Source organism: Pholcus phalangioides, unplaced genomic scaffold (assembly GCF_987345545.1).
Source record: "Pholcus phalangioides strain wild (caught in Gottingen) unplaced genomic scaffold, Ppha-v1.0 ptg000042l_1, whole genome shotgun sequence".
NCBI classification, from domain to species: domain Eukaryota; kingdom Metazoa; phylum Arthropoda; class Arachnida; order Araneae; family Pholcidae; genus Pholcus; species Pholcus phalangioides.
This window is the reverse complement of record NW_028301628.1, coordinates 38,621,494-38,648,328: the sequence shown is the minus strand read 5'-3', so window position 1 is coordinate 38,648,328 and position 26,835 is coordinate 38,621,494. Positions and strand designations below refer to the sequence as shown.

Sequence of the window (26,835 nt, the reverse complement as noted above, 5' to 3'; positions counted from 1 at the left end):
TGCCTCTTCAAAAACGATGCGAGGAATCGAGAGAGCAGTCAGAGTTGTTGTTGCTTTATCCTAAATGCGAGATTCTTATCTGAGAAAAATTGTAAATAGCTGTTTTCTCTGTGACGTCCTGAAGATTGATTCATCCTCTGATCATTTCAAGAGGACTTGTGAGAAATTATCCGGAACAATATAAGAACATTGTATTAAACAGAATTTTAAGTGTCTCACAATGTACCTATAAACTAGGTATTATCAGTACTCATTTAGGAACGTCTGCCTACTGGTCAGACGATCAGACCCGTTCTATGTACTAGGGCCGCTTTCTAGCAGCTATTAAGCTGGATTGTCCTGGGAGCAGGTTTCCTTTGCCGCGTGCAACGTGAACACGCCGTCCACTCACCGCTAAGAAAAGCGGTACGACTGTTTTCCTACAAAGCGCAACAAGCCTCACGCCAGCACTCTACGTCGGGCGTGATTTGCCGACTGCTTCTGGAGCAGTCAAACGCGTCATGCGCCGCGTGTTTCGTCGACCTTCTCTTCATTTTAGCCGTGTTTTCTTTCCCTTCATACCGGAGCATACAGATGACAGAATAGTTGATGTCAGGGCCATATACATACTATATATGCCCTCTGAGCTGATGTGCCAAGCTGGGAAAACACAAACGTGTAACGTGATTATGTAACACGTTTCTGCCGACGCGAAGTGGTCCCATTCGGTTCACGCGGTGCAAAAAACCTACTCCTAAGAATACCCGGCTTTTGCTTGACTACTACATAGAACTTCTATGTAGTAGATCAACTTTGAAGTTGATTTTCTCGAAACTAGAATTTGATCACTTGCATTCCCCTTTGCTTCTGACCCTCTCAATAATTAACCCCTTTACTACAGGCGTTCGGCAACAAATTTAGGTGATCTATACTTGAAGTATCGGCCGTGAAACTGGTTTCCTTGTTCTCTCATTAAGAATAGGAGCAAGAAGGAGGAAAGAAGATAAGGTAATCCCTATTAATTCCTACAGGTCACAAAGTGTAAAGTTTACAGTATTGTCTCTCCCCATTTACGGACACTACCCACTAGCGAAAAAATGTTTGGTCCCGTGGCTGTCCGTTATCGTGAGGTTCTACTGTATATATATATAAAATAGAAAGATGCATTATATGCCCGGGGAAATAACAACTTCGTGCACAGGGTTACAATGAGGTCTCGCAATGTAAAAAAAAAAGAAGTAAAGGGAAAACCAAAGAAGGCTTGGAATGAATTTCTTCTATTTGCATTTGGACGAGATATCTCGTCCCTGATTGTTAAGGAGATCGATATACTCCGCGAATAGATATAAATTTATTTCACTTCCATCCCATATCATTCAATTACATCCATTAGTTTCCTTGTAGAATAATCCTGAATATTATAATTTATTTTCTCAAAAATTACAGTGAAACATCATGAAAAATAGCTTACTCCATTTTGCTTGGTTTTAGGATTGAAACAAGCTTTTCCATCTGGATATGAGGTATCCTGAAATTTTTTCCTGTTCGTGCGGTTGAAACATCTTACTTCACAATTATTATCAGGATTCTACATATACCAAAAGAAATTATATTTTAATATTTTTAATTACGATCTCCAAGTACACATATTGTAATATGCAAGCAAATATTCTGCATTTCAAGGTAATATTTCAAACAATTTGATTAACATTTCAAGACCTTATACTTACCACTATTCCTGTGTATCCTCTCCCATGGATAATATTGCAAGGAAATTCTGGATCTTCTTCCCATATTTTCCCATTCACGCAGAACTGTAGGTATTGACAATATAGATAAATTATGAGAAATCCACAAATACTATACTATGAAGTGGTGTTTAAGGGAAGGGGGGGGGGTCTCCTGTATATTGTGAAAAACCATGCTCCAGTATGAATATCATTATAAATACAGTCGAATCCAATCATAACGAACTCCAAGAGATCGGAGAAATCACTTCGTTATAAAGGAATTCCAGGTTTTTGCATTGTTCGTACGTAAACTTATCTGGGGGATTAGAAAAGTGTTTGTTAAAACGAGATTCTCGCTACAGCGTATGCAATCAAAAATATGTGAATCGAATTTGAAATAAATCAATTGTTAAACAGTATTTATAATGACATTTTTACTAGAGCTTAACTGTCATAAGTTAGTAATCAAACTAGCATAATTTTTCACCCATGTTAAAAGTTAGGAGACCGCTCCCCCCTCCTTAACATAAAATATTTACATGCATTCCAATGGAAAAAAATTTCCAAAATTTTACAAAAGATGCAAGAGTACCTTATGGGTTTCGTACAGCGTGTTGTCTTCCAACGTGAATGTCTTGGATTCTCCATTACAGTGGCATTCATATTTACAAGGTGACACCTGAAAGTTACGAAAAGGAAATTGAGAAAAAAACTCAAAATTTTTCAACTTTTTTGCAAAATTGTGATTAGTACCCATATCTATTTTTTTGCCAATATTAAGAAACGTGAATTATTACGGTCTAGTTGAATTTTCCGAATTACCTCTCTGTAATAGCTGCTATCGCATTTTTTCGCTTGACACAGTTTCTGGTATAGTTTCCCATTGTGAGGTTTCGATTTGGAACCTGTTTTTGAAATAAAAGTAATATGTATTCAATGTTCACACAGAATTCTCACTTATTATTTACTCGTATCCATTAATGTTCATAAAATATTCATTTTTATGGATTTACTATAATCCATAAAAAAAACACTAATTTTCTCATTTAAAAAAAACAACAACACTGAATCTGACTAAAACAAATACGGAACCACGCATGTGCAATGTAAGCACGAAATCATATATATAATGCCATATCATATTATTTTCACCCACATGAAGAAACACAAAATCCCAAATAGTGTCTGTTACAGTAGAGTCTCAATAATCTGAGGTGAATGGGACCGAGGACACGCACGTAAAAAAAGCAGCACTAACATACTTACTGTGTTTTTATTTTCTTGAATAAGGGGCCGTTCAAGTATTACGTCATCATCGATGGGAGTCGGGGGGAAGGGGGTTTCCGATTTGCTGACTTTTGATGATAAAGGGGGAGGGGGGGGGGGTTTGGATAATGCTTACGTCATCAACCACCCTTTATGAAAATATGAGTTAGGATTCAGAGGGGCAAAGCTGATGACGAAATTTTGCTGACAAGGGGGAAAGGGGGTCAAAAATCGCTAAAAAATTTGCTTACGTAATACTTGAACGGCCCCTAGAAGACATAGACGCTATTCGACAGAGGTGGAGAAATCCCAGACGCCAGGTCACCATGGTGACTAGAAAATCGATATTGGCGCCCGAAGTGTTCTTAATCCCTCCGCTTACAAGCGATTCACAAGAAATTCGGATGCTCTGTATTTGACGAATCGGTGATAAATATGGTAACCTTATTCTAACCGTAAGTTAGGAAAAGGGAAAAAAGTAGAAGAGAAGAGGAAGAAAACAACAAATGCCAGAGTAAATCAGTATAATAGATAAGTTGATAAGAATGTAGGTACAAAGTAGATTTCTCTCTTTCTTCACCCTCACCCTATTTGTTCTTTCTTTCACTCTTATAAGAAAGATAAATCAAAAGTGTGAAAAATGTATCACACTTTTGATGTATCAAATGTGTATGTGAAAAATAATCACTATCAGAGGCCACACAAAAAATCAAGAGGAAAAAAAAAAATTATAGGGTTGCAACAAAGCTTTGCGATGACGGGGAGAGAGAGGAAAAAGAACAGAAGGATCTTGTATGAATTTATTCCACTGGCATTTGGGCGCAATATTTGTATCCGTGATCGTAAAGTGGTGATCGTGATGTGGTTGTTAAATTGGAGTAAGTTTATAAATTGGAAGAAGAAATGTTTGTGCGCTAAGAATGACGCAAAATTTTCTGATTTCATTACGCTACGTCTTTTAACATCAGGGAAAAAGTGAAAGAAAACATTGTTCAGGACAGTTTTTCTTGAGCAAAATACCATGCTCAGCTCCTAAAAAAATTGGGCTGTGGTGCCTAGGGATCGACGGTGAACGACGCTGAGATACTGATAGCTTTCAACTGTCTTTCCAATGATTTAGGGGCCGTTCAAGTATTACGTCATCATCGATGGGGGGGGGGGGGGGGTTCCGTTTTGCTGACCTTTGATGACAAGGGGGTAGAGGGAGTTTAGATAATGCTTACGTCATCAACCAGCCTTTATGAAAATATGAAATATTTTTAATGGAATCTTACTCGGTGCGCCAAAAACGAGAAAAACCTTTCGATAGTTTATGGGCACTTTAAGAATATCCCCCCCCCCTATTGATAAGTGCCCCATAGAGCCACTTTAGTGATCTCTAAATGTTTCTCGGATCCAAATGATCTGGAAATATGTCCAAATGATCTGGCCGCTTAAGTGCTCTGGAACTGTGCCACGCATCACTCAAGTGATCCGTAATTATACGCCGTGGATCACTTAAATAATCTGAGAATGTGCCGCGGGTAACTCGAGTGATGTATAACCGCACTTAAGTGCTCTAAAATTACGTTCAGTCACTCAAGGGATCTCTAAATGTGTCACGGATCGCTTGAGTGTTCTGGAACTATGTAAGGATCATTTAAGTGATCTTGTAACAGGCAAGCTGTTAACAAGGATGTACAGTAATATTTTATTCACGAGACACGTGAGATTTAAGTTGTATCGAGAGACGAAGACATTCTCGAGAGTTCGATTTTAACCTTCATCACGAAGGGTTGTGTGTTTCGCATGTTAATGCAAAATAAAGGAATGTTTCATGTTCGTCGCTTCGTATACACCTCACCAATCGTCACATTGGCGCCCAACGTTTAAAATAGACGCGTGAGTGTTTTTAGCTAAGCGGACATCCTAATTAGGTACCAAGTGAGTGAAAATGGCATACTTGGCGAAATATCGGAAAGACGAACTCCGTCGCCTTGCCGAAGAGATGGGCGAACCTACCGAACCCGAGATGAAAGTGATGGAGCTGAAGAAGCTGATTACGTCCAGTAAAGAATACGATGAGGTCTTCGCAAAAGGAGTGCTACAGACCCTCGTAGAAGAGAGAATTCGACAAGAAGAAGCAGAAGAAAGAATTCGACGGGAAGATGCCGAAGAGAGGAACCGGCGAGCAGAAATGCAGTTCGAACTCGAGAGACTGAGGATAGAAGCGGAGAAGTGCCAAGCTTCCGTTCGACCGGCTGTGACAAATCGGGACTTTCAAGTGTCGGTTCCGCGTTTTGAATCATCAGATGACATTTCACTGTTCCTGGTCCTGTTCGAACGACACATGGGATTACACCAGATTCCGGAAGAATTGTGGATTACGTATCTCATCAATAGTTTACCGAAGGAGGTGGCTAGGATCTGTGCCAGGGAGCCTGACGATAAGTTCAAGGACTATCGGTATCTCAAGGAACTGCTGTTAAAGCGATTTAAGCTACATGCGGACAGATTTCGACAGCTTTTTGTAGAGCATCGGAAGAACTCGGAGAGTTCATGGCGTGATTTTTATTTTGAGTTGAAAACGTATCTTGAAGGGTGGTTAACAGAAGTTAACGTCACAACATTCGAGGACTTGATTAATCTAGTCATAGCTGATCAGATGAAGAAGAAGTGCCCTCCACAAGTGAAAGAACATTTCATCGATGTATGGGCCATGTTGATCTCCCCATCGGAACTAGCTGAGAAACTCGACGCGTATGAAGATGCCAGGAGTACATCCACAAAGAAATTCAACCAGCAGTACGATGTCGAGGGTCGTCGAAAGCAAACACCGATGAAATATCCATGGACCTCATCAAAACCAGTGATTCGTGCAGATGAACAGACACTTCCCATGATCAGCCTGGATGAACAGCGACCTCTAAGCTGCTATGGATGTGGATATCCGGGGGTAATTAGAGCGCAGTGTCCGACCTGTAATCCCGAAATGACAGCGACAACCGCTCAGTTTGGTCAGTTGGAACTGAATCTATGCTCTTCTGTAACAAAACCCGTAGCATTGTTAAAAATTCATGTAAATGGCAAAGTGGGAACTGCTTGTGCCGACAGCGGTGCTACGCATTGTATCGCAAGTGATACTCTGCATCGTATTTTGAAAGAGCAAAACGCCAAATTCCATCAGGAAACTATCGAGATGCGTCTTGCAAACGGACAGCAATCAACGGTGAATGTGTGGACCACAACGGTATTGGTCAACATCCAATGGAAGCGACTAAGGACGAAATTTATAGTTCTTCCTGGAATCGTCGGTAACAGAACTCTTTTGGGAATCGACTTTCTAGAGAAAGCTGGTATCGTGTTGGATCTCAAGCGAAGGCAATGGTTCTTCGGGGAAAATACTCGGAAGCGATTCCACTTTGTGAACGAGTCTACGATTAAAACTGTTCAACATGTAGTAGAGCATGTTAACTTGAATTCTTGCCAACTACGACAAGTTGAAGGACAGCAACGGAAACAAGTGCTGAACAGGTCGTGGAAAAAGAATGAAAATTTTTTCAGTCCAGGGGGAGGAGACACTCCCGAAGGCGAAGTTCACCATGGTGATATGGCATCGAAACCTCAGCGGTGGGATCGGTCTAGACGTCTCAGGAACCAAACAGGTCACGTCCGTGACTATCCACGTCATGTTTCTGGCTATCCACGTCCTGCTGTCCATAGCGAAATCCACCGATCCGCAAGAAGCTTTCATCACCAATCGGTGCAAAGGCAACCACGAGTTACTCCGACAGGCAGGCAAGTACTAGACTTACGTTTCCGCAGGAACGAACGAGTCGAACTTTCCGGTCCCAGGCGACGCAGTCCAGGATCACCAGGATATTATCAGATACTGCATCGTTGTAAAATGCCAAGCCAAACAATAACGTCTAGCAATAGCTTCCATGAGTCAAGGACCCAAACAAGTATAAGCAGTGCTAGAGAAGGGAACGATAAATGCAGGGGGAGCGGCATTAAATATTCGGATCAAACCCCTAACGCGCGTCGATCAGAAAGTCGCAGCCATGCCCAAAGAAGTCGTGAAAACAGGTTGACTCCCATGCAAAGCCTTACGAGAGTTTCTGTGAAGCAGAAAGTGGAACAAAAACGGGATGAACGCAAAGGTTATGTTGACAACGGTTCCAAACCGAGTTCTCGAAGGAAGAACTGGTCGACAAAGTTCACGCCACAACGAGATGGACCGTACCCTGTGCTAGCCCAGAGATCGCCTACGAGGTACATAGTCGCTGATCCGGCCAAATCGGGTGTCTCTGTCAGCGTATATCGTACTTCTGCTCTCACACCATGTGCGAAACCGGATGCTGTATCCATAGTGTCATCACGAAAGAAGGGACGACCACTCAAAGTTGGAACTAACAAGAACACTGAACAACTTCCCATAACGCCTATTGCTGGTTCCTTGCCGGGACGTCCGCGAAACCAGAGGGGGAGTATGTAACAGGCAAGCTGTTAACAAGGATGTACAGTAATATTTTATTCACGAGACACGTGAGATTTAAGTTGTATCGAGAGACGAAGACATTCTCGAGAGTTCGATTTTAACCTTCATCACGAAGGGTTGTGTGTTTCGCATATTAATGCAAAATAAAGGAATGTTTCATGTTCGTCGCTTCGTATACACCTCACCAATCGTCAAAATCTAAAAATGTGCCACGGACAGCTCAAATGTTCTGGAATTGTATCACGAGACACTTCAATCGCGATCTGTAAATGTGCCGCTTAGTTCATTTTTACAAAATTAGCTGCATCAGATAACCCTCACGACCATATTTGGTCCGCGGGCCAAGGGACTTTATGCGATTTATCATTATATGGCTTAGAGAATGGGTCGCAATGAATTTATTAAAGATAAATTTTGAGTTCGTAGCCTTCAAATAACATTGAAATTCACAGAAATTGATGATAATAACATATAAAGGTATTGTCTTCCGTGTACGTCTCTGATCCTACCAATATGCGTTAGGATTCAGAGGGGGGCAGATCTGATGACGAAATTTTGCTGACAGGGATGAGAGGGGGGGTCAGAGTTTTGCCGGCTTTTGCTGACAAGGGGTTTCAAAAAATGGTTAAAAATTTGCTTATGTAATACTTGAACGGCCCCTTTCATGTGAGCAATTAGGGAACACAATGTTACGAAGCAAACGGTCAAACATGTTCCTCTTTCTCTATGACCCCCCCCCCCCTCCGAAAGTTAAAATGCCCTACGTCCATTCGAGGGAGTCTAACGCGGGTTCGGATTTTCGAGACTATGTTAATTATATTTTAATTATATTTCCTTACAGAAATTAAATGCAATCTAATAATCGGTAATACCACTTTAGCTAAAAGGATTCGAGATCCACGGTTGCAGTTATCCGCTATTCGGAAACTGATGCGCATGTGCATGGTTGAAGGACGTGATACATAAAAGCGGAAAATAAGGCCTTGTCAAATTCGACTCATGTTGAGGGGGAGGGAATCAACATCGACTACTCAAACAAATTCAAGATGAAAAAACTATTTGCACAACGCAATGGCATTCTTTTTTTTGTTATATTTTAAGTGATCAAAACAAGCAGGAGGAGGTCTTATACGATCCTCCTGCAGAGAGATGAAAAGTATCTCAAGTATATTAAGCAATGAAAAGCTTTTATGTTTCAAATACGTAATGAAATAATATGATTAAAATGTCCAATGGGGTTGAGGGCATTTCATGTGTGTGGAGTCGCTAAAAAAAAATGATAAGTTGCCAAAACATTATAATTTTTCAGCTTCAATATATCGATGAATATTGCGTTTAAAAATACGGATTTTTTTTGGTAAATGACTTTTCAAAACTGCTTTATTAACGTTTTTACTGTTGCATTTCACTAATTGTAACTTTTAGCACACAGGGAATTGTATTTAAAGATAATTTCTCTATATTTTTTTACCCATATGACCCTTCAAAAAAGATTATCGCATTTCAAAAAAGCTCATGTCATTTGAAAAGTTTTTATAATTGAAAGTATGTACATGCAAAGTCAACGATTGCAAAGATATTCCTATTGGTGAACAATTTGAATCACCCTGTATAAATGTGGCAGTTGTACTTTAGAAACGAAAGAAAGCATTATTTTTATAAGTAGAGCCCGGAAATTTAGGCACTAAAAATGCTCAGATTACCATATTTTATTGAGAAAAATACGTAGGGTAAAATACGGGACATCGCCAATTGTCATCAAAAACGTTGCAAGAAGTTGGCGCAATCACCAATTGTTATTAAAATTGCTGAGATATTGTGAAAAAAACTTGTATCTGAAAAATATGTGAGATGAGATTTTATTGTCACAATTACCATAATATAATTTATATATTGTGAAAACGATGTGTTTTCATGATTCATGACCTTAGTAAATACAGTAAAACCCCTGTTTTGCGGACACTCGTGGGACAAAAAAAATGGTCCGTGAAATAGGGGTGACTGTATTAGAGGGGGTTCCTGTTTAAATTGGATTATACAGTATTAACAATAACTGAAATAGTTCTTCATTTGAATATGAATGAAATTCTGACACTATGAGATGCGTCATGAAAATACATAATTACATATACCTGAATACATATTCGCATAGATACGAATTAAAATTACAAAACAAATATTATACAAACTTCACATACTGAATTGACATCTTTTGGAAAAACTGATCAATCGATTTCCGGTGGGTTTTGCTGAGTATTGTAACTACTTCCAAATGTATTTCAACTGCGAGACTAAATCCAATGACTTTCCGTCATTTGTGTTTACAAGGCATCAGTACATCAATGCACTGAACTCATTTGCAAGAGCGTGGACTCAATTTTACGTTTTTCACACTCCATTCCAGACATCAGTTTTTGCTCTTAGTGATAGAGGGCGACGATTACACTAGAGATTGCCATATTCAACAGCGTGGAATAATGTAAAATATACGAGCACAAGCAACACGTGATTTCAGATTCCAAACGGACATCGGTTGCCAAAAACGATAACAAACTTCAATCAGAAATTTAATTCTAAAGTAGCCAGATACGGTATAAAACTATTTATCAAATACAGTGAAACCTCGGTTAACGAGCAGAAATTGTGAACAAATTTTGACTCGGTTAACGAGCGATGATTCGCATTACGAGCAGAAATTTCGAGCTTTATTTATTTTCACGTTAACGAAACTGAGATGATGGGTTTTTTTTGCTTTCGCCCACACACGTGCTACGGAATTGTGGGTTACATTCTCCCCCAAAGTCTCCGGCGTACCTCACTCGAAAAATTAACACACGTGCCGAGTGCGAATACTTTTACGATACGAAACTAGATGTAGCATTGTAGGCATACGTATGTGCGCTTGAAGTTATTTTTCAAATTCTGCTTGTGGAGAAAACTGTGGGCTGATTGCATTATTGAACGTGGGCATCTTTTTCCTCGGCCACCTCGTAGGGCATTTTGCCTGTTGTGGCCTTGTATTTGTATTTGTGACTTTGAGGGTCTAGCTCAGTGATTCCCAACGTGGGCGTTAACGCCCCCTTGGGGGCGATGGAAAGTTCCAGGGGGGCGGTTGAAGCTTCGAGTATAACATAAGATCCTATGGGTTAGATTGCGTTGGGAGCGATGGGAGAAAAAAATTTCTGAAGAAGGGGCGATGGAACAAAAAAGGTTGGGAAACTATGGTCTGGTTCATGAAAATCAGCTACTACTTGTCGAAGAGATTGTGTACTCGGAGGAAGACCATGGTCTGGAGGTGCATGAGGATGGCATTCGAGAACTAATGGTGAAAAGTGTCTAGGAGTTGACGGTAGATGAAGTAATGGATCTTTTTTTTTTGCACGCACCAGCAAGAGTTCACGGACGGTATCTCATCTGAGGAAGAGAGAGGTCCCTTACAAATAAAATAAAACTAGAAAGATGTGCAGAATGTGGGAATCTCTGTGCAAAACACTGTAGGAAAAACCACCCAAATAAAGCTGTAGCACAGTGTGCGATCAATGAATCTGTCTAACGAACACTGCAATTTCCCATTCGCCAGAAATCGAAAAAAATTAGGCAAAAGCAAGCGGGATATTTCATAAGGTTCTTCTCTTAAGTTTGCAAACAAAATTGAGTCTCTATATATATATAAATCGTCCTAAACTGCAGTCCTCCCCCTCTATCGTCGTTTATAGTAAGTTAATTTGCAAACATTATATATTATTGCGTTTACATATTGATTGAATGCCGTTTTTATTAGTCATGTGAATTGTGGAACGAATTATCCGTGTTCCCATTATTCCCTATGGGAAAGTTTGCTTCGAATAACGAGCTATTCGTATAACGAGCACGTTGGTGGAACGAATTAAGCTCGTTAACCGAAGTTCCACTTTATATCCGAGTTGCTATTTTCTTCTGTGATGTGAATAAATCGCAATTCCATCAGCCACAATTTTTTTAAATTAGCATTCTTTTAATTTTTATGAATTATGTCTTCACAAAACAAACACAAAAAGCTAAGGCCTGTAGTTATTGACTCGTTATGCGAGAGAATTGTACGTCATACCGTTCCGCTGATTTGTTTGAATAGCAAATGATCAGAGATGATATTACGAGAGGAAAGAATATACCTAACTTTCTATGAATACTAGAGAGAGAGCTCTCTTGCACATGCCATACGTACATACCATTTTTCTAACGATTCACAAACAACTGTTGGTCGGAACAGTTTCCGTACGAGTTCGTAATTGAGCAATCACCATGAATATACAAATTCGAGATTTTTTCGGGTTTTGGCAATATTGCGTGCTTTTTTTTTTTTTTTTTTTCTATTTTGGCAGTTGTTTCTTGTTTCAGAAGTTTTATCCAATTATGCTAGAGTAAATTTACTTAACGAGTATTTTCGATTACATCATGTTGTTTCATGTCTAAACTGCATGTAAGGATTGGTGATCTAAAAACTGAAGAATGTGTGTGCGCTGCCGTAAATGACCTCGGATTGAGCTATAATTGATAATGTGCTTGTACATTCTAGTAATTTCACTGTTCCCCCCCCCCATGAACTATAGAAAGATCAGAAAAATAGGGATAATTCGATAAAAAAACAATGAAACGAAAAGATAATACAAAACTGTGATACGAGCGAGTAGCATTTTCTGCTACTATGGCTGCAACGCATTGACATTTTGAACGAGGAATGAAATTTTGAAGACTTATCCTGAGTTCAAGATTTTCGGAAAACTTGTAATATCTGGAGGTGATGATTTTAGGAAGAAAATTCATCTTTACCTCCACAGGGACCCGATCCCCGGTCTTTCAACTGCCAGACGAATGCTCTACCCCTAAGCTATGGAAACAGGGAGTCATATTTTCTCCTTAGAGCTGTATGCGCCGAAAGACTCCGCGCAGTGGACGGCGGCAACAATCAACTAGCAGCTCGTAAATGACATCAGGGGCCACCAGATTGCGACATATATGCCGACGAAGATGTCCTCTCTACTTGTTAATACAAGATTTTCGGAAGGCTGGTTATATCTGGAGATGATGATGTTAAGAAGAATATTTTTTCCTCTCTGACTCCGGGAAATCCTTGCCACCAGAGTTCTTTCGGAAAAGAGCTCTCAAAGATTTCAAAAGCAATTGATCATAAGTGGGAATACTTAGAGTGGGGAAATGGAAGTTTCAAACCTGCAACTGTTGAAATAAATTTGCATCTAAAAACCTATGAAATGGTTCTACGTACATTGTATTTCGTAAGCAAAATAATCAACAAATTGGTTGAAACCGTTTGCTTTTGCATGAAGACTATCTCTTCTAGGCCTTGCTAGGCAAGTATCAAGAGTACGCAAGGCAGAAGATTCTTATGCTTAAACGATTCTGTATACCTGCATACTTCATCTACGACCAGTGAGAAGTGGTGATTGTACATTTATTGTCCTTGTTTTTTTTAACAAGAACGGTGGTGATGAACTTCTATTACTACTAAAGAAGATATATGTTTTAAAGCACAGGACCTGATGACATTTATCACAGGTTCCTTAAGAAATACGCTAATGAACTGTTTTTGCCTGACACACAGTTTTACAGAATAATGTTGCCAAGGTTATCGTCTGACGGGAATGGAACTTGCTCTAAAGTTGTTCCCATTCTCAAAAAGAAGGTAGTAGAGAAAAAAACTACGTATCTCCAATTGAATTAGACGTGCTCCCTCACGAAAATCTGGAAATTATTATTAAGAAGCGACTGTTGAAGTGGATGGAAGACCAATGTGCTGTTGAATAACCAGTATTGGTTTAGGAAGAGACGGCCGTGTGTAACAACCTTCCTATGCATTTACGATGATGTAATTAAGGCTTTAGCGAAAGTTAAAAACGTGAACGTTGTCTTTCTGGATTTTCAGAAGGCATTTGATCATGTCCAACATTATCTACCTTTTAAAGTTTTTGCACGATATCGAGATTGGAGGCGATTTATTGAATGGGATAGATTCAGCGTTAAACCACAGGCAACAATGGATCATTGTGAATAGGGAATATTCTGACTGCAGGGAAAATGTCACAAATGAAGTTCCGCAAGGAAGTTTCCTTGATCCCATTCTTTTTTCCCCTTTTTATCAATAAACTCGATCAGGGTTTGTTAAGGAATTCGCAGACGACGTGAAACTAATGGATGCAATCTGGAATTCTAGCGCTACAACGTTGTTCCACGCAAACTTCAACACGATCGCAGCATGGGTAGATGAGTCGATTATGTCGTACAGCATCGACAAGTGTACGGGTTCTCACTTCGTCTCTAATAACTCACGTTTCATCGCGTCAATCAAAAACAGTGAAACCTCGATATAACGATACTCTGCGGACCAAGAAAAAAAAGTTAGAGAGGGGTTATTGTTATATCGAGAGGCAGCAGTTTAACATTAGGGTTTTGGCATTTCCAAACAAAAATTTAGAAAATATCGTCGTAGAGGGATTTATCGAGTATCGTTTTAGCGAGGTTTTGTTGTAGAATGCTGTTTCATTCTTGAAAAAGATCTGAGCGTTCTTCTGAAATCTTTTTCCTATTTAGTTTTTGGCTTAGTTCGTTAGTTGGTAGTGGCCTAGAGCAGTGGTGCGCAAACCGTTTGTCAATGAACTGGGGGGGGGGGGGGGGTTGCGAGAGATTCTCCAGAATAAAAAAAATTCCAAATAAGAAATTCATTTTTATTTAAAAATATGTCAAAACTAAAGAGCACCTTTATTCAGCTGAGCCTAATTAAAATGTATCATACATTGTAATTTTATCAAATTCTACTTGTACAATTACCAATATATCGGCTCCGTCATGCCAGGATCACGAATGTGCAATGTCCTTGCAAAAAAATTAACGTAGGAAATGACGTTTGAATGTTTACTCTACCCATGTTACTTTATGCAAGTTATTTTCCTAAAATGTTTTGTATCGTGTGTTTCAATGGGGACACGCATTCGCGTTTCAGGCACAACTTAGATAGCAAAACAAGGTATTCAAACAAATTATTTAAAAAAAATTGTACATTCGTGCTTGTGGCACGCGGCGGACGATATCAAGTTAGTACTTCTACAGGGTAACTTAGAGAAAGCCACCCGAGCTCGAAATTGTATATTTCTTAAAAATTAAAAACACTTGAACAATTTTTGTTAATGGTCGATTTCAAGTGTAGAATCATTTTGAAATCTGATGATTCTTTCTTAATCACCCTGTATACGAAAATCAAGGATCATACACCTCGTTACATTCCTATCTTGCATAAGGGACACTAATTACATCAAAAAACAAAGTAAATATTTATATGATGTAAGAAAATTGAGTATCTCTTTGAAAGTCAATATCGCCTGATCAAAATCGAAACAAGCGTTTCGAAAAGTGCTTTCGGGACAGCATATTTTTACTGGGAAAAAAATCAGAATGTCCCTAAAAACCAGGACGTATGGTCAGCCTGTGTAGGAGTAGCGAATAAATTGTTTAGTCAAAAGGGGGAGGGGGTTGCGCTTCAGTTTGCGCACCACTGGCCTGTAGTATGCTGTACGGTTTTGGAGACCATACCTTCAAAAATATATAAACTTGGTTGATGGAGTGCAGCGAAGTGTTTTTGGTAATTTCGGTAATTTGGTTTTGGAATGAGTTAATCTTTGTGGTAAAAACGAAGGAGGTTGTGTAAAAACACGATGAATGATAAGTAAAGCCTTTGTATGTTTAAGATCACTTTTTTTATGGCTGATTAAGTGCTATACAGATATCATGATGAGATAATCATCATGATAAGATAATCATCATGATAAGATAATCATCATGATAAGATAATCATCATGATAAGATATGTTACAGTATAAGAGAGGTTCCATTCCAACACTGTACATGTGTACATGTGTGTGGAAAAAACACTGTACATGTGTACAGTGTTTTTTCCATTATGTCTTGTATGTTTTTCATTTTATTGTCAAAATTTGTTTTTATATTTACTTTTTTCTCGCAGGCTGCATGTTTAGGAAGGTTTCATGAGGAGCTGGGAGACTCATCTTATCATGTTATTTATTTTGTTCGAGTTTGACTACCATAAAAAGTCTCAAATATGACAATAAAGTCATTTTCTAAGGAGAAAGACTCGATTTTTTATAAAAGCGTAGTTTTTTTGAAAGATACGGTTGAAATATTCAAGATTTTCAATGTAAGATTGATATGATGGATTATGAAATATTGTTACACCGTCGATTAAATACTTCGACTCGGGGACATCAGTTTCTCTTGCATAGGGGCAATTTCAAATTGTTGTGTGTTGCACAGTTGTTTTTTTTTCTAACAGTGTTATGAACGCATAGAACAGTTTATCCTCTGTTGTGGTCTCGATTGTGGAGGAACTAACAACCATATTTTTATGAGGAATGTATTTTTCTTCCATAAAGTGTTTTTAGTTTTAAGTTTGGGTTGTTAGTGTGTTTCTTAATTTAGTTTCTTCTTTAGTTTCTTAATTTTGGGTCGTTTTATTTTGGCATTTTGAAAACCCATATGGGCAATTTTATTTACATCTTTTTGATCAATTCCATTTATTTTCCTAGTCTCCTTGTGTTGGGCAGTTGTTTTGTTCTTATTACTTTCTATTCCCCCATGATAGTTTCAGGGAGTGGTTGTTGGTTGTGTGTTGTTCAGTAGTGGTTGTTGCTACAATGTCAAGAAAGCAATTAAAGTTGCCTTTTTCATCCTTTCATCAAAGAAAGATTGTCATTAAAATTCGTAAACTAACGTGACATTACAGAATGGGTTGCCATTCAGCAATCATTTGTTGCAAAAAGGCTGTGATTTTATCTTATCAATTTCCGATTCGGTTTCCAAACATCTGAGATTTTCACATTTTGGCATTTAATAAATTTCCAAATCACTTTTACAATTTCTGAAGAGAGGAAAAAAATTTCTTCGATAACATAGGCCTATTAACACAGATTCAAACATTCACGTTAACGCCAAGTTTTAAGAAATACGAATTAATTGTTATTACGAGAAGACTTACCTTCTGAACCTTTCACAGTCACAACTACCAGCAACAACGTCAATATCACAATTGAATGTATTTCCATTCCACGCATGTGACACTTTTCGTGGAAACAAAATATTTGTAAATAGTATTAATTCTTATGGTGCATATTTGGACGCGTTTTTGGATCCGATCAGCACCTCCATGTTGAGCCGCAGGCTCTGAAGAAGAGAAGGTTTTTTACTTCATGTCCCGATATTTCTTTTACTGCTGTTTATGTAGCTGTCGTGACAATTCTATATTTATTTTTGAATCCGTGGATTTCGTTTACGTAAAACGAACGGACTTTATTCTTGCTAACGATGTTGTTTCGACTAATAGAAAAAAACAGATCGTTTAATTTACGTTGTGCCTGGTCGTGCCAGGTAATCTTATATACGGGATGTTCCACCAATAGTGTCTACTCGAGGAATGGAAATCCTACTGCGCAATGTGAAACGTGAATGAAAATTAACAGTGAAAAGAGGGAAATTTTATGTGTGGTAGGTTTAAAATTGAGTAAAATTTGTATATCGTGCTACTCATACTGTTCCCGAATGAATTTACTCCGTAGCATTTAGAGATTTATCTAGATATCGTAATTTAAGGAAAGTTCGAGAGAACTTTTCTATAAAATGGTACTGGAGTGAACCGTATTAACATTTTAGTGTCCCAAAATGGCGAAAACTGTAGTAAATTTCCGACTACCTAAAATCTCATTTTCTATGAAAAAGACATTTTTTATGTCAAATTTTAAGCAAAATTCATGTAATGTTCGAAAAACAATTCTCAAAAATTCTACCAATGGAGTATTTTCTAATTTTTATGGTACACTTAGGTGTTGACTATGCAGGTTATCAACCACAATTTAAAGGATTGTATAATATGCTCATAAGTTACACTCAAATTTGTTAATGTACATGTAAATATTTTGAAATTTCATTCTACATACCGTATATAAAACACTGGATACGAAGTAATTAAACAAACATACCTGATAGACCTTAGATTTTGGTTCATAACCTTAACAATTTATGAAAAAAATATCATTAGAATTTCGTAATGATTACAATGAATAGATTTTTAGAAATCGTGTTTTAAACTCAAGTAAAATGTCAGAAAATATCATTCTTCGTAAAATACGTTTTAAGTTTTCATTCACGGATTACTTGTTTGTATGTAGAAACGAAACCCTATATAAAGAGGACTTGACTCTTGTTTTTATAGCGTCAATGTTCAAACGAAGCCTGTTTTGGAATCACAAATAATGGGGCTTTTATATCAAATAAGTACACAGGGTGGGCAAAAAGTTTGTAGAAACTGAAAATGAATGAAAACCGGAAAAATTACTGAAATAAAAAACAGTTTGCAGGGTTAGTATCGCTAGGACACGGGAATTTTTTTTAGGCAGAAAAAATAATAAAAACAGCTGATAGATGGCGCTGACCTACACAAGTTAAAAGATGCGCAAATAACGAACAGAATGACTCAAAATCGTTTATTACATCAGTATGCGCCGTATTCACAGACACGGCTTATAGTGTAGTCACAATTTTTGGATAAGAGATGAACATAGATCGGTTAAAAACCTGAATTTAACCAATCCGGGTCGATGTCTTATCAAAACTATGTGACTATTGTTTAAAAACCATGTCGATGACCACCACCACAGGGGATAACACATTGCAGGCGAGTCACAAATCCAACAATGGCAGAGTGCAGCAGGTTCACATACACGGTTTACCACGCTGAACTGACTGTGGATTAGGAGCGCAAGTTCTTATAACCGTCTCATTTGCATATTTCCACCGAAGTCGCTCATACAGGCGCCACCTATCGGCTGTTTTTTGAGTTTTTCTTCCTATCTTAAAAAACTTCCCGTAACCTAGCGATGCTAACCCTGCAAACCGTTTTCTATTTCGGTTATTTTTCCGATTTTTATTCATTTTTAAAGTTTCTACGGACTTTTTCCCCCACCCTGTATATACAGACAGAATACAGAATGAACCGAGCACGTCCAGGCTCTATCGCTATTGCAATTTAAGCACAGTGGTCATAAGACCGCGGACGCTCCGGGAAAACTTACTGGTGTTTCAGCCAAGCGAAGCCACCCCAAGAAAATCCAACCCGCCCCAGGGCGCCCCTCACCAACTCTCTCGTCACCCTGCCTCCCTCACATTCCCAACCCAACAATAGCCCTGCATCTCCGCCCGGCACCACACACCAGAACGTTTGCGCCCCCAACCCAAACTAAACACCCTCAGCCCCTACAGCCGCCACCCGACCACCCAAAAACCCACATCACTCCCCACGACCGAATTCTCCCGCCCCCAGAACTATCCCTGTATATACAGAACAGGATGGGTAGCAAATAGGGCGTAGGCGTTTCACTGGCGAACCGTTAGGCAAAGCGCAAATTGAGCCGCGTGCAGCGTTCGCGACACGAAGCAGGGCAGCGGCCAACGGAAATCAGGACAGCGCAAATCGAGACACGAGGTGACAACTACGCTAAGCGCGTGCACGCGTGCACTCGTTGGCGCTGCTGTTGAGCCGCAGATTTTCGTGTCCCGCGCGCACGATTCTTCGTATTCGGTAGGGGTTTTTTTTGAAAATTAAACCGTGATTTTGATAGAGTTCGCACTCTCTTATGCAAAATGTTGTTTAATATCAACGTTATTTCATGGGCGGAGATACGGGGGGTTATTGCCGCCCCCCCCCCCCAGACTCACACGTGGAGTTGCTTGATCTAATGTATATATGTATAGATGAATTGACATCATCATCATCGTGCCCCCCCCCCAGCAATAATGACCTTGCCCCCCCCCAGACTTCCAAGTCAATCTCCGCCTATGCGTTATTTACATATATTATCAATTATTTCTTTAATTAATTCCTGAATTATTTTATTTCTTTCTGAGTTTCTATTAAATATTATTGTTCTTTCCAGGGTTTTGAGACTTTTCATTAGCTCTAAATTTTCATTCATTATAGAGTTATTTTTCGGAATTCATTTTGGGATTCATTAATTTCGGGATTTTCATTGATACACAGAATTTTCACTAATTTTGATTCAGAATTTTATAAACTGTCATTAATTCTGAATTTTCATTAATTTTTAGAGAAAAAAATCCACTTTTGTTTTTTTAATAGCCTACGAAATATTTTTCCATTAAATTTCTGAATTCGGCGTTAATTCCGAATATTCATTAATTATATTTTATCGACCGATAGAGGAACAACTTTTCATTAAATCTCAAATTTAATCATTTATTTCACTAATTCTGGTGTTCAATTGATCTAGTTTCCCATTAAATATGAATTTCCAGCATTATGGAATTATTTATTAATTTTAAATTGTGAATAATCGTTTCATTTGTTTTAACTTTTCACAAGTTCGAAATTTTCATTCATTATGGAATTAATTTCGAAACCATTCATTCCAATTGCTGTTAATTACATAATAATCCTTAATTAAGTTTATTGTGTGATTCATTCTAAATTTTGAATTTTCTTGAATTCTATATATTTTCATTAATTTTCGTATATAAACCTTGAATTTTCATTAAAATTTTTATCCCTGCTATATAAATTGCCTTAATTTTTATCCATTTTCAATTCCGATTAATTTATGTAAAGTTTTCATTAATTTATGTGCCTTTAGTTTTTTTTTTAAGGAATAAAATTCATCGGAAACATCTGAATTTTCAATAGTTTTTAATTATTCTCTAATTAATGTTATGTCTTCATTAATGTCAACTTTAATGACTAATATATAATATCCAGGCTCCGGGACCCTCCCTAAATAAGAAGGTTCTAGGCCCCCCCCGAGATCGTTTCCCTTCGAAAACGCTCGTGCACTGGGAACGCGTTCCAATATGCGCATTCCCTCGCTACGCGTGGGGCGTGTTGACGTCATCGCGCTCAGATCCCGCCCACCCGCGAACGCTGCACGCGACTCAATTTGCGCTTAGCCTTAATCCTGGACGCATATTTCCAATTAGAAAAAGTTTCAAGTCCACTGAGGTATTCGAATTCGAAAAACAGCGTTGAATGCAAAAAAACTGTTTCACACGCATTTAACGCTGTTTCTTTTTCCCAAATTTCTTCCGTTTTTCGAAATCGAATATCTCAGTTAATATATATATATTTTTTTTTTTGCATCAGAAGAGATAGGGCAACAACTTTCTCATTGGGTTTTGGGACGCACGAGGACTGTATAGAAAGTTATTTTTTTTTTTATTTTAATAATTACACAAAACCCCTTGAAACATGAGTGACATATCTGAGTACCACATGTTATTTGGAACTTTTTCTAATTGTAAGTATACTTAATCAATGGTCCACCTGTAAAATGTCATACCCCCGTTTGCTATGCACCCTGTATATATTCTAAAATTGTGTTTCCAACGCAGTCGGATCCTTTAAATGTTTTGGTTTAAACCACTATTATTTAGAAAGAGAAATAACAAAAATTCGAGTAACTCTGAAAATAAAGATGGCGACCATCGTGAAAAAGGCGGTGATAAGTATCCTGTTAGTGAGTGATGGAGGAGTTGAGAAAAATCATGGTTATGCCAGGTAAAATAAAATATTTATTACTATGAAATTCATTAACTTAACATATTTTCAGGACGGTTATTATTGCGTGTTCATTCCGCGGTGACTGCCAGCGGAAGTGTGTTTCTCGCCAAGCGGGATCAAATCTTGCCAAATATCGGCGGCTCGGCGGGATATTCCACATAAACTGCATATTTCACCTTTAATTAGCCCTTTTAGCTAATTAAAAAATCCACTATATTAATTAAATTGCTATGTTGATGTAATGTTACAATTTGGAATTTGCTAACAGTATTAATTTACATCCGTCTTTGTAAAAAAAAAAACAAAGACTTCCAATACGGGCTGGACAAATGTATTGTCGGACATGTCCTGGGCATGTAAATATTTTGACCTTGAATGTATTTTTCTCGAACACATACCCGACGTGGGCATATATAAAAAGTAATTAACATTGTCATTCTTTTACTGTTTTCACTGGCGATGATGCAAGTGTTTCTTCCTACATGTATGCGTGAAATTTCACAGAAATAGTTATTTTGGTGGTCATGATGCAATTATGTAGTCTCTACGTATGTTGATATATTTTCGCGGTCCTAATTTGTAGCAGCCCGGTGCGGCCATGGGCTTCCATATACTGTGAACCTTGCTGTTCGGAGAAGAACAGAAAACCTCGCTTCAAGCGAACTGCAGTAAATCCTCCCTTTTTCGGACATACGCGGGATAAAAAATTGTCCGTAAAACAGGGGTGACCATATCAGAGGGGGGTTTCTGTTCATATTGAACAGGGGGTTCTGTTCGTATAGAATTACAACAACGAAAATTGTTCTCCATATAAATAATAATGAATTTCTGACAATAGGAGATGCGTTTAAAGTCACGAAAATACATAATTATCTCACAGATAAGCAATTAACATTACAAAATAAATACTGTGCAAAGTTTACGCACTGAATTTACATCTTTGGAGAAACAGATCAATCTATGTTTTGGAGGTCATTGAAGTTTTACATCAGCAGTTCTTACCTTTCAAATAGCATTGAAGTAAACAGAACTTGATTATAATAACATATAAATAGGGTGACCATACGTCCAGTATTTCCCGGGACAGTTCCGGTATTTTCTGTTTTTTTGGCCGTCCCGACTTTTTGGCAAAAATGTCCCGGTTTTTCCCGTATTTTACACGAAGCCCACTTGAATTTTTATTCTTTATTGAAGTCAAAGATTGAAACTATTTTTCAACTCATAAATTATATTACGATAATTACAACTATAAATAAGAATATTAATCTCCCACATTTGTCTTCGTGAACGTTTTTTTTTCGTGGAATTCATTTTAATCCACTGCAATTTGCCGTAATGCATCATTTCCCGGCATTGGGATTTTTCCGTAATTTCAACAATATTTGGCAACTTTGTTCGGTTTTGGCGCCATTTTTGGTGATAATTGGCAATGTCCCGTATTTTTCCGTATTTGGAATCTCAATTTCCCATATTTCTCTCGAGGAAATATGGTCAGCCTACATATAAAGATATTTTCTTTCGAAAGCGTACGTCTCTGATCACACCAATATGCGTTAGGAGGTAGGGATCAGGGTTAACGCAATTTTGCTGACAAGTGGGGAGGGAGTCAAAAATATGTAAAAATTTGCTGACGTAATACTTGATCGGCCCCTTGGTTGGTTTTGCTGAATATTTCAACTCCTTTAAAATGTATTTGAAGCTGCGAGACTAAGTTTTCAGGAAAATTTATTTGATGAATACATTGAATTCATTTACAAGAGTATCAACTCCCCAATTTTACGTTTTCACTGTATTCGAGACATCAATTCTTTGTCTCAGTGGTAGAGAGCGACGATTATAGTGGAATGGCCATATTGAACAATGTGAAAAAGTATACGACAACAACCAGCAACACATTATTCTAAACGGACATCGGGATTGCAAAACATTAACGAACTGCAAGAACAAATTTCATTCAAAAGGAAGCCAAAAATGTAAAAAAATTCATCAAATATTGTGCTGCCATCTGGTGAGCATATTTCGAACCGAAATTGTAATTATTGGTGTCCGTAAAGGGGTTTTATTGCAATGGAACGGATGATGAAAATCGCGCTTGTGACCGTATCTGAGGGTGATCGTTGAAGTGGGTTCAAAATCCATTAATTAAATAGGCTATTCGCCGTTATTTGGCCGTAAAACAGTGGTGACCGCTCTTGAGAGGTGACCGTTAAGAGCGGTTTTATTGTAGTATATCTCGATGGTATTCGAAAAGCCTTACTTTGTGCATGAAAACGTAAAAAATATATTTCTCCAAAACAAAAATTATACATTATACGGCTCTATTTATAGAGTATATAAAATGTCAGAAAGGGATGAAAATTCTTCTATTCACTCTAAAGGTATAGAAAATATTCACGCCGCGTATTTAAATTCTACACAAAAGTATCGGAAAAACATATCCATCACAAAAACACCTGCTGCCACCTATCAAATAAAACCTAAACTAACTGTTATTATTTTTCAAATAAAGTTAGTTGTGTTCGTTTCAAACGATATACAGCACGAAAACAAACATAATGTGTACTGATACAAAAAAATTTGCTTTTATGCTACATACCGGTGTAAATTTTATGTGCCAAAATATCAGTATGACCAATTGACACGAAATTTTTGCATTTAAATTGCAATTGAATGCAATTTTTAAAATATTCACTTCCACATTAATTTCAGCATTTATGTCGATACAATTTTTTTTAAATCGCTAATTTTTAAAGAATAACCTTTTATTTTTCAAGTTTAATGTTGTTTCCATAGACATGGCAAGTCCAGTAAACATACTACTACTTAACCGCACATGCACCACCGCACACATTCCTTCTACGGAATTTCTAACGACAAAAAACTTATTAGAAAAACAAAATTTTCACGAATTTTTTGGTTGATATTTCTGAACTATGGAATCAGAAGTGGAAATAATAGAAAAATATCAATCCAAATCTTAGGCTTAGGTTTTCTGGACATTGTTCAGCCGTGGTCAAAAAATCAAATAGAATGCTCGGTTGTATTTCCAAAAAGGTCTCTTCGCGTTCTCCTAAAATCATTCTTCCGCTTTTTCGAGGCTTAGTTCGTCCTGGACTGGAGTAGGCTGTAAGGTTTTGGAGACCATACCTACAGAGGGACATGGACGTGGTTGAAGGGGTGCAGAGAAGAGCTACGCGTGTCCTTATTGGCACACGGGGCTTGAGTTATGAAGAGAGACTTCATTTCTTGAATATGTTTACGTTGGATGAACGCAGGTGTCGGGGAGATATGATCGAAGGGTTCAAAATTTTCAATGGGATGGATAGGATGGACCATGAATTATTAGTACACCGCCAATCGACTGCTTTTACAAGGGGACATCAGTATCGTTTGGTTAGAGACAATCCAAGGCTATGGTGTCGCAGGGAATTTTTCTCTAATAGGGTTGTCAATAAATGGAATAACTTACCCCTGGGAGTAGTAAATTGTAACACAATTGGCACGTTTAAAAAGAAATACGATAAACATGTTAGGGTAAATCGAGAAGCTCTATCCATACTTAAAATAAGGCAACCATAAGTATTCTTTATGAGCCTTGTATAATATTTTATCACGTGTATATATTGTTTATAATTTTTGTTTAATTGGGTTGCTGTATTTTTGAAATATACGACATCCATATTTTTATGGGCCTCTTTTTCTCAGCCACCTCGTTGGGCATTTTTCCTGTTGTGGCTTTGTATTTGTGTTTGTATTAATTCGGCCGGCAGAAGGTCAAATGAATCCGGAATAGCCTAAAATGATCTGTTTCTTGGTGATATATCTAGCTGAATTAGTTATTTATCTAAGTAATTTTATATACATTATATCTAGTAAGTTTATTACTAGGAATTGCTAATTAATATACCAACCGAAAATAAATAGAAATAAAACTTTTCCCTTCAAAAAAACTTTTTTATTCAAATCAATGAATGTTTGACTAATGACAGAACAGGTATCTTATATATAAATGTGAAAGTATGTATGTATGTATGTATGTATGTATGTATGTATGTATGCTCTTTATACAAATCTACAGTTTTAGACCGATCGTCGCCAGATTTTGCATATATACCAAACATTTGCGGGATTGAACCGTAGGCTACTTTAAAAGTTCGTCAGAGCTGGGCAAATGCCCGAAATGGGCAAAAAACTGTCGGGCAACAATGGTTTTGGGGCCTCAACAATCACTTTCGGAACGTTTACTTTGGTTACCGTGGTTTCCAACAATGCGTTTCAGACATGAATATATGCCTTTACAATGGTTTGTCACATCTTTAACGCTGCCATCATTACAGTTTATTCCTTTATAATGGTTTGGCTCTTTTCCAATACTCCCAGTAATTAAAAAAAACCCGGGAAGCGCCAGATATTTTTGCTTGCATGTATACAGGGTGTCCTGTAAGTACTAATGTGGCCTTTATCTCATCAACCACCCATCGTCGAGGTATAGTTTCAATTTAAAAAGTGCTTAAAAGGAGTTTGAATAATATTCCCTGCAGAAGCTGGACATATCGCGTCACTAACAACAGAGAACAACAACTACGGCGATAAAACAGGGAATAAAAATGTTCAACGCCAGCTGATGAACTCAATGCTTGCCTCAAATCATCAGCACTCTACTTCACCAAACACCAACTCTGGCCATATCGCTACATTGCAATTTACTGCCATTAGTGAGATGGGTTGGAAGTGAAGGTTCTGTCTATCGGTGGTCGCCTCGAGTTTGTTAAGACATCAACACTCTGGCACGAAGCTAAAAAATTATCATTATCCACCAACATGCGAGTTCAACTGCAAAATGACTCAGCACTGCCATCATTTTCACATCAGTTGATCAAACTTGGCAATGGAAGAATTCCCGTAGACCCAAGCACTGGACTGATAACGTTCCCAAATGGATTTTGCCAGTTATTATGTATATAAACTCAGTTCAAGAACTTGCAGACAAAGTCTTCCCAAACATTCAACAAAATCACCGAAACCATGAGTGGCTTTGTGAGAGTGCGATTCTGGCACCGAAAAATGAGTGTGAACAAGATCAACGGAAAAATCCTAAAAATTATTCCGGGAGACTCCACATCTTACAAATCGGTTGACACTGTCACAGACACAGCGCAGACAATTCTGTATCCTGCAGAATGTCTGAACTCTTTTTGGATATTCCGGGTGTGCCACCACACAATTTGACCCTCAAAGTCGGAGCACCTGTAATGCTTTTAAGAAATTTGGAGACACCGATACTCTGCTATGGCAACAGACTCTGCGTGAAGAAATTGCGCAATTGCATCATTGAAGCACCGATTCTAACTGGATGTTACAAAGAAAAAGAAGTCTTCATTCCATGTATCTCAATCATCACCGAAGAAATGCCATTCACTTTCAAGCGATTAGAAGTTCCCGATTCGTTTAGCTTTTGCCATGACAATCAACAAAGTGCAAGGCCAGTTGTTAGCAGTGTCAGGTATCAACTTACTTGAGCCCTGTTTTTCACACCTTTCGTCCCCTGTTCGCGTGTTGGTAATAGCAAAAATTTGTACATTTACACACCAGATGGAAAAAGAAAACATATTGTGTATCCACAAGCAATTGCCTGAAGATTTTAATTTAAATATTTAAATATAAAAGTAGTTTTTTCTTACTTGATGCAGAAATTTTTTTGATTAAGAAGTAATTAATAAGCTATACATATATAAATTTTTTACGGGGCGGGCAAC

General features: G+C 38.0%; 1 protein-coding gene across 1 annotated transcript in view; it reads right to left on the bottom strand.

Annotated features, from left to right (window-relative positions):
* LOC149065006 (uncharacterized) overlaps positions 1-16,682 on the bottom strand; it is a gene marked incomplete at its 3' end in the record, with an annotated part of 46,601 nt that extends 29,919 nt beyond the window's left edge. The window contains exons 1-5 of the mRNA XM_089254645.1: positions 16,496-16,682; positions 2,532-2,614; positions 2,302-2,388; positions 1,710-1,793; positions 1,451-1,567 (exon numbers count right to left, since the gene is read on the bottom strand). Coding sequence (XP_089110771.1) covers positions 1,451-1,567; positions 1,710-1,793; positions 2,302-2,388; positions 2,532-2,614; positions 16,496-16,571 — 447 coding nt within the window. The remainder of the gene's footprint in view (positions 1-1,450; positions 1,568-1,709; positions 1,794-2,301; positions 2,389-2,531; positions 2,615-16,495) is intronic.
* Between the last annotated feature and the right edge of the window lie 10,153 nt (positions 16,683-26,835).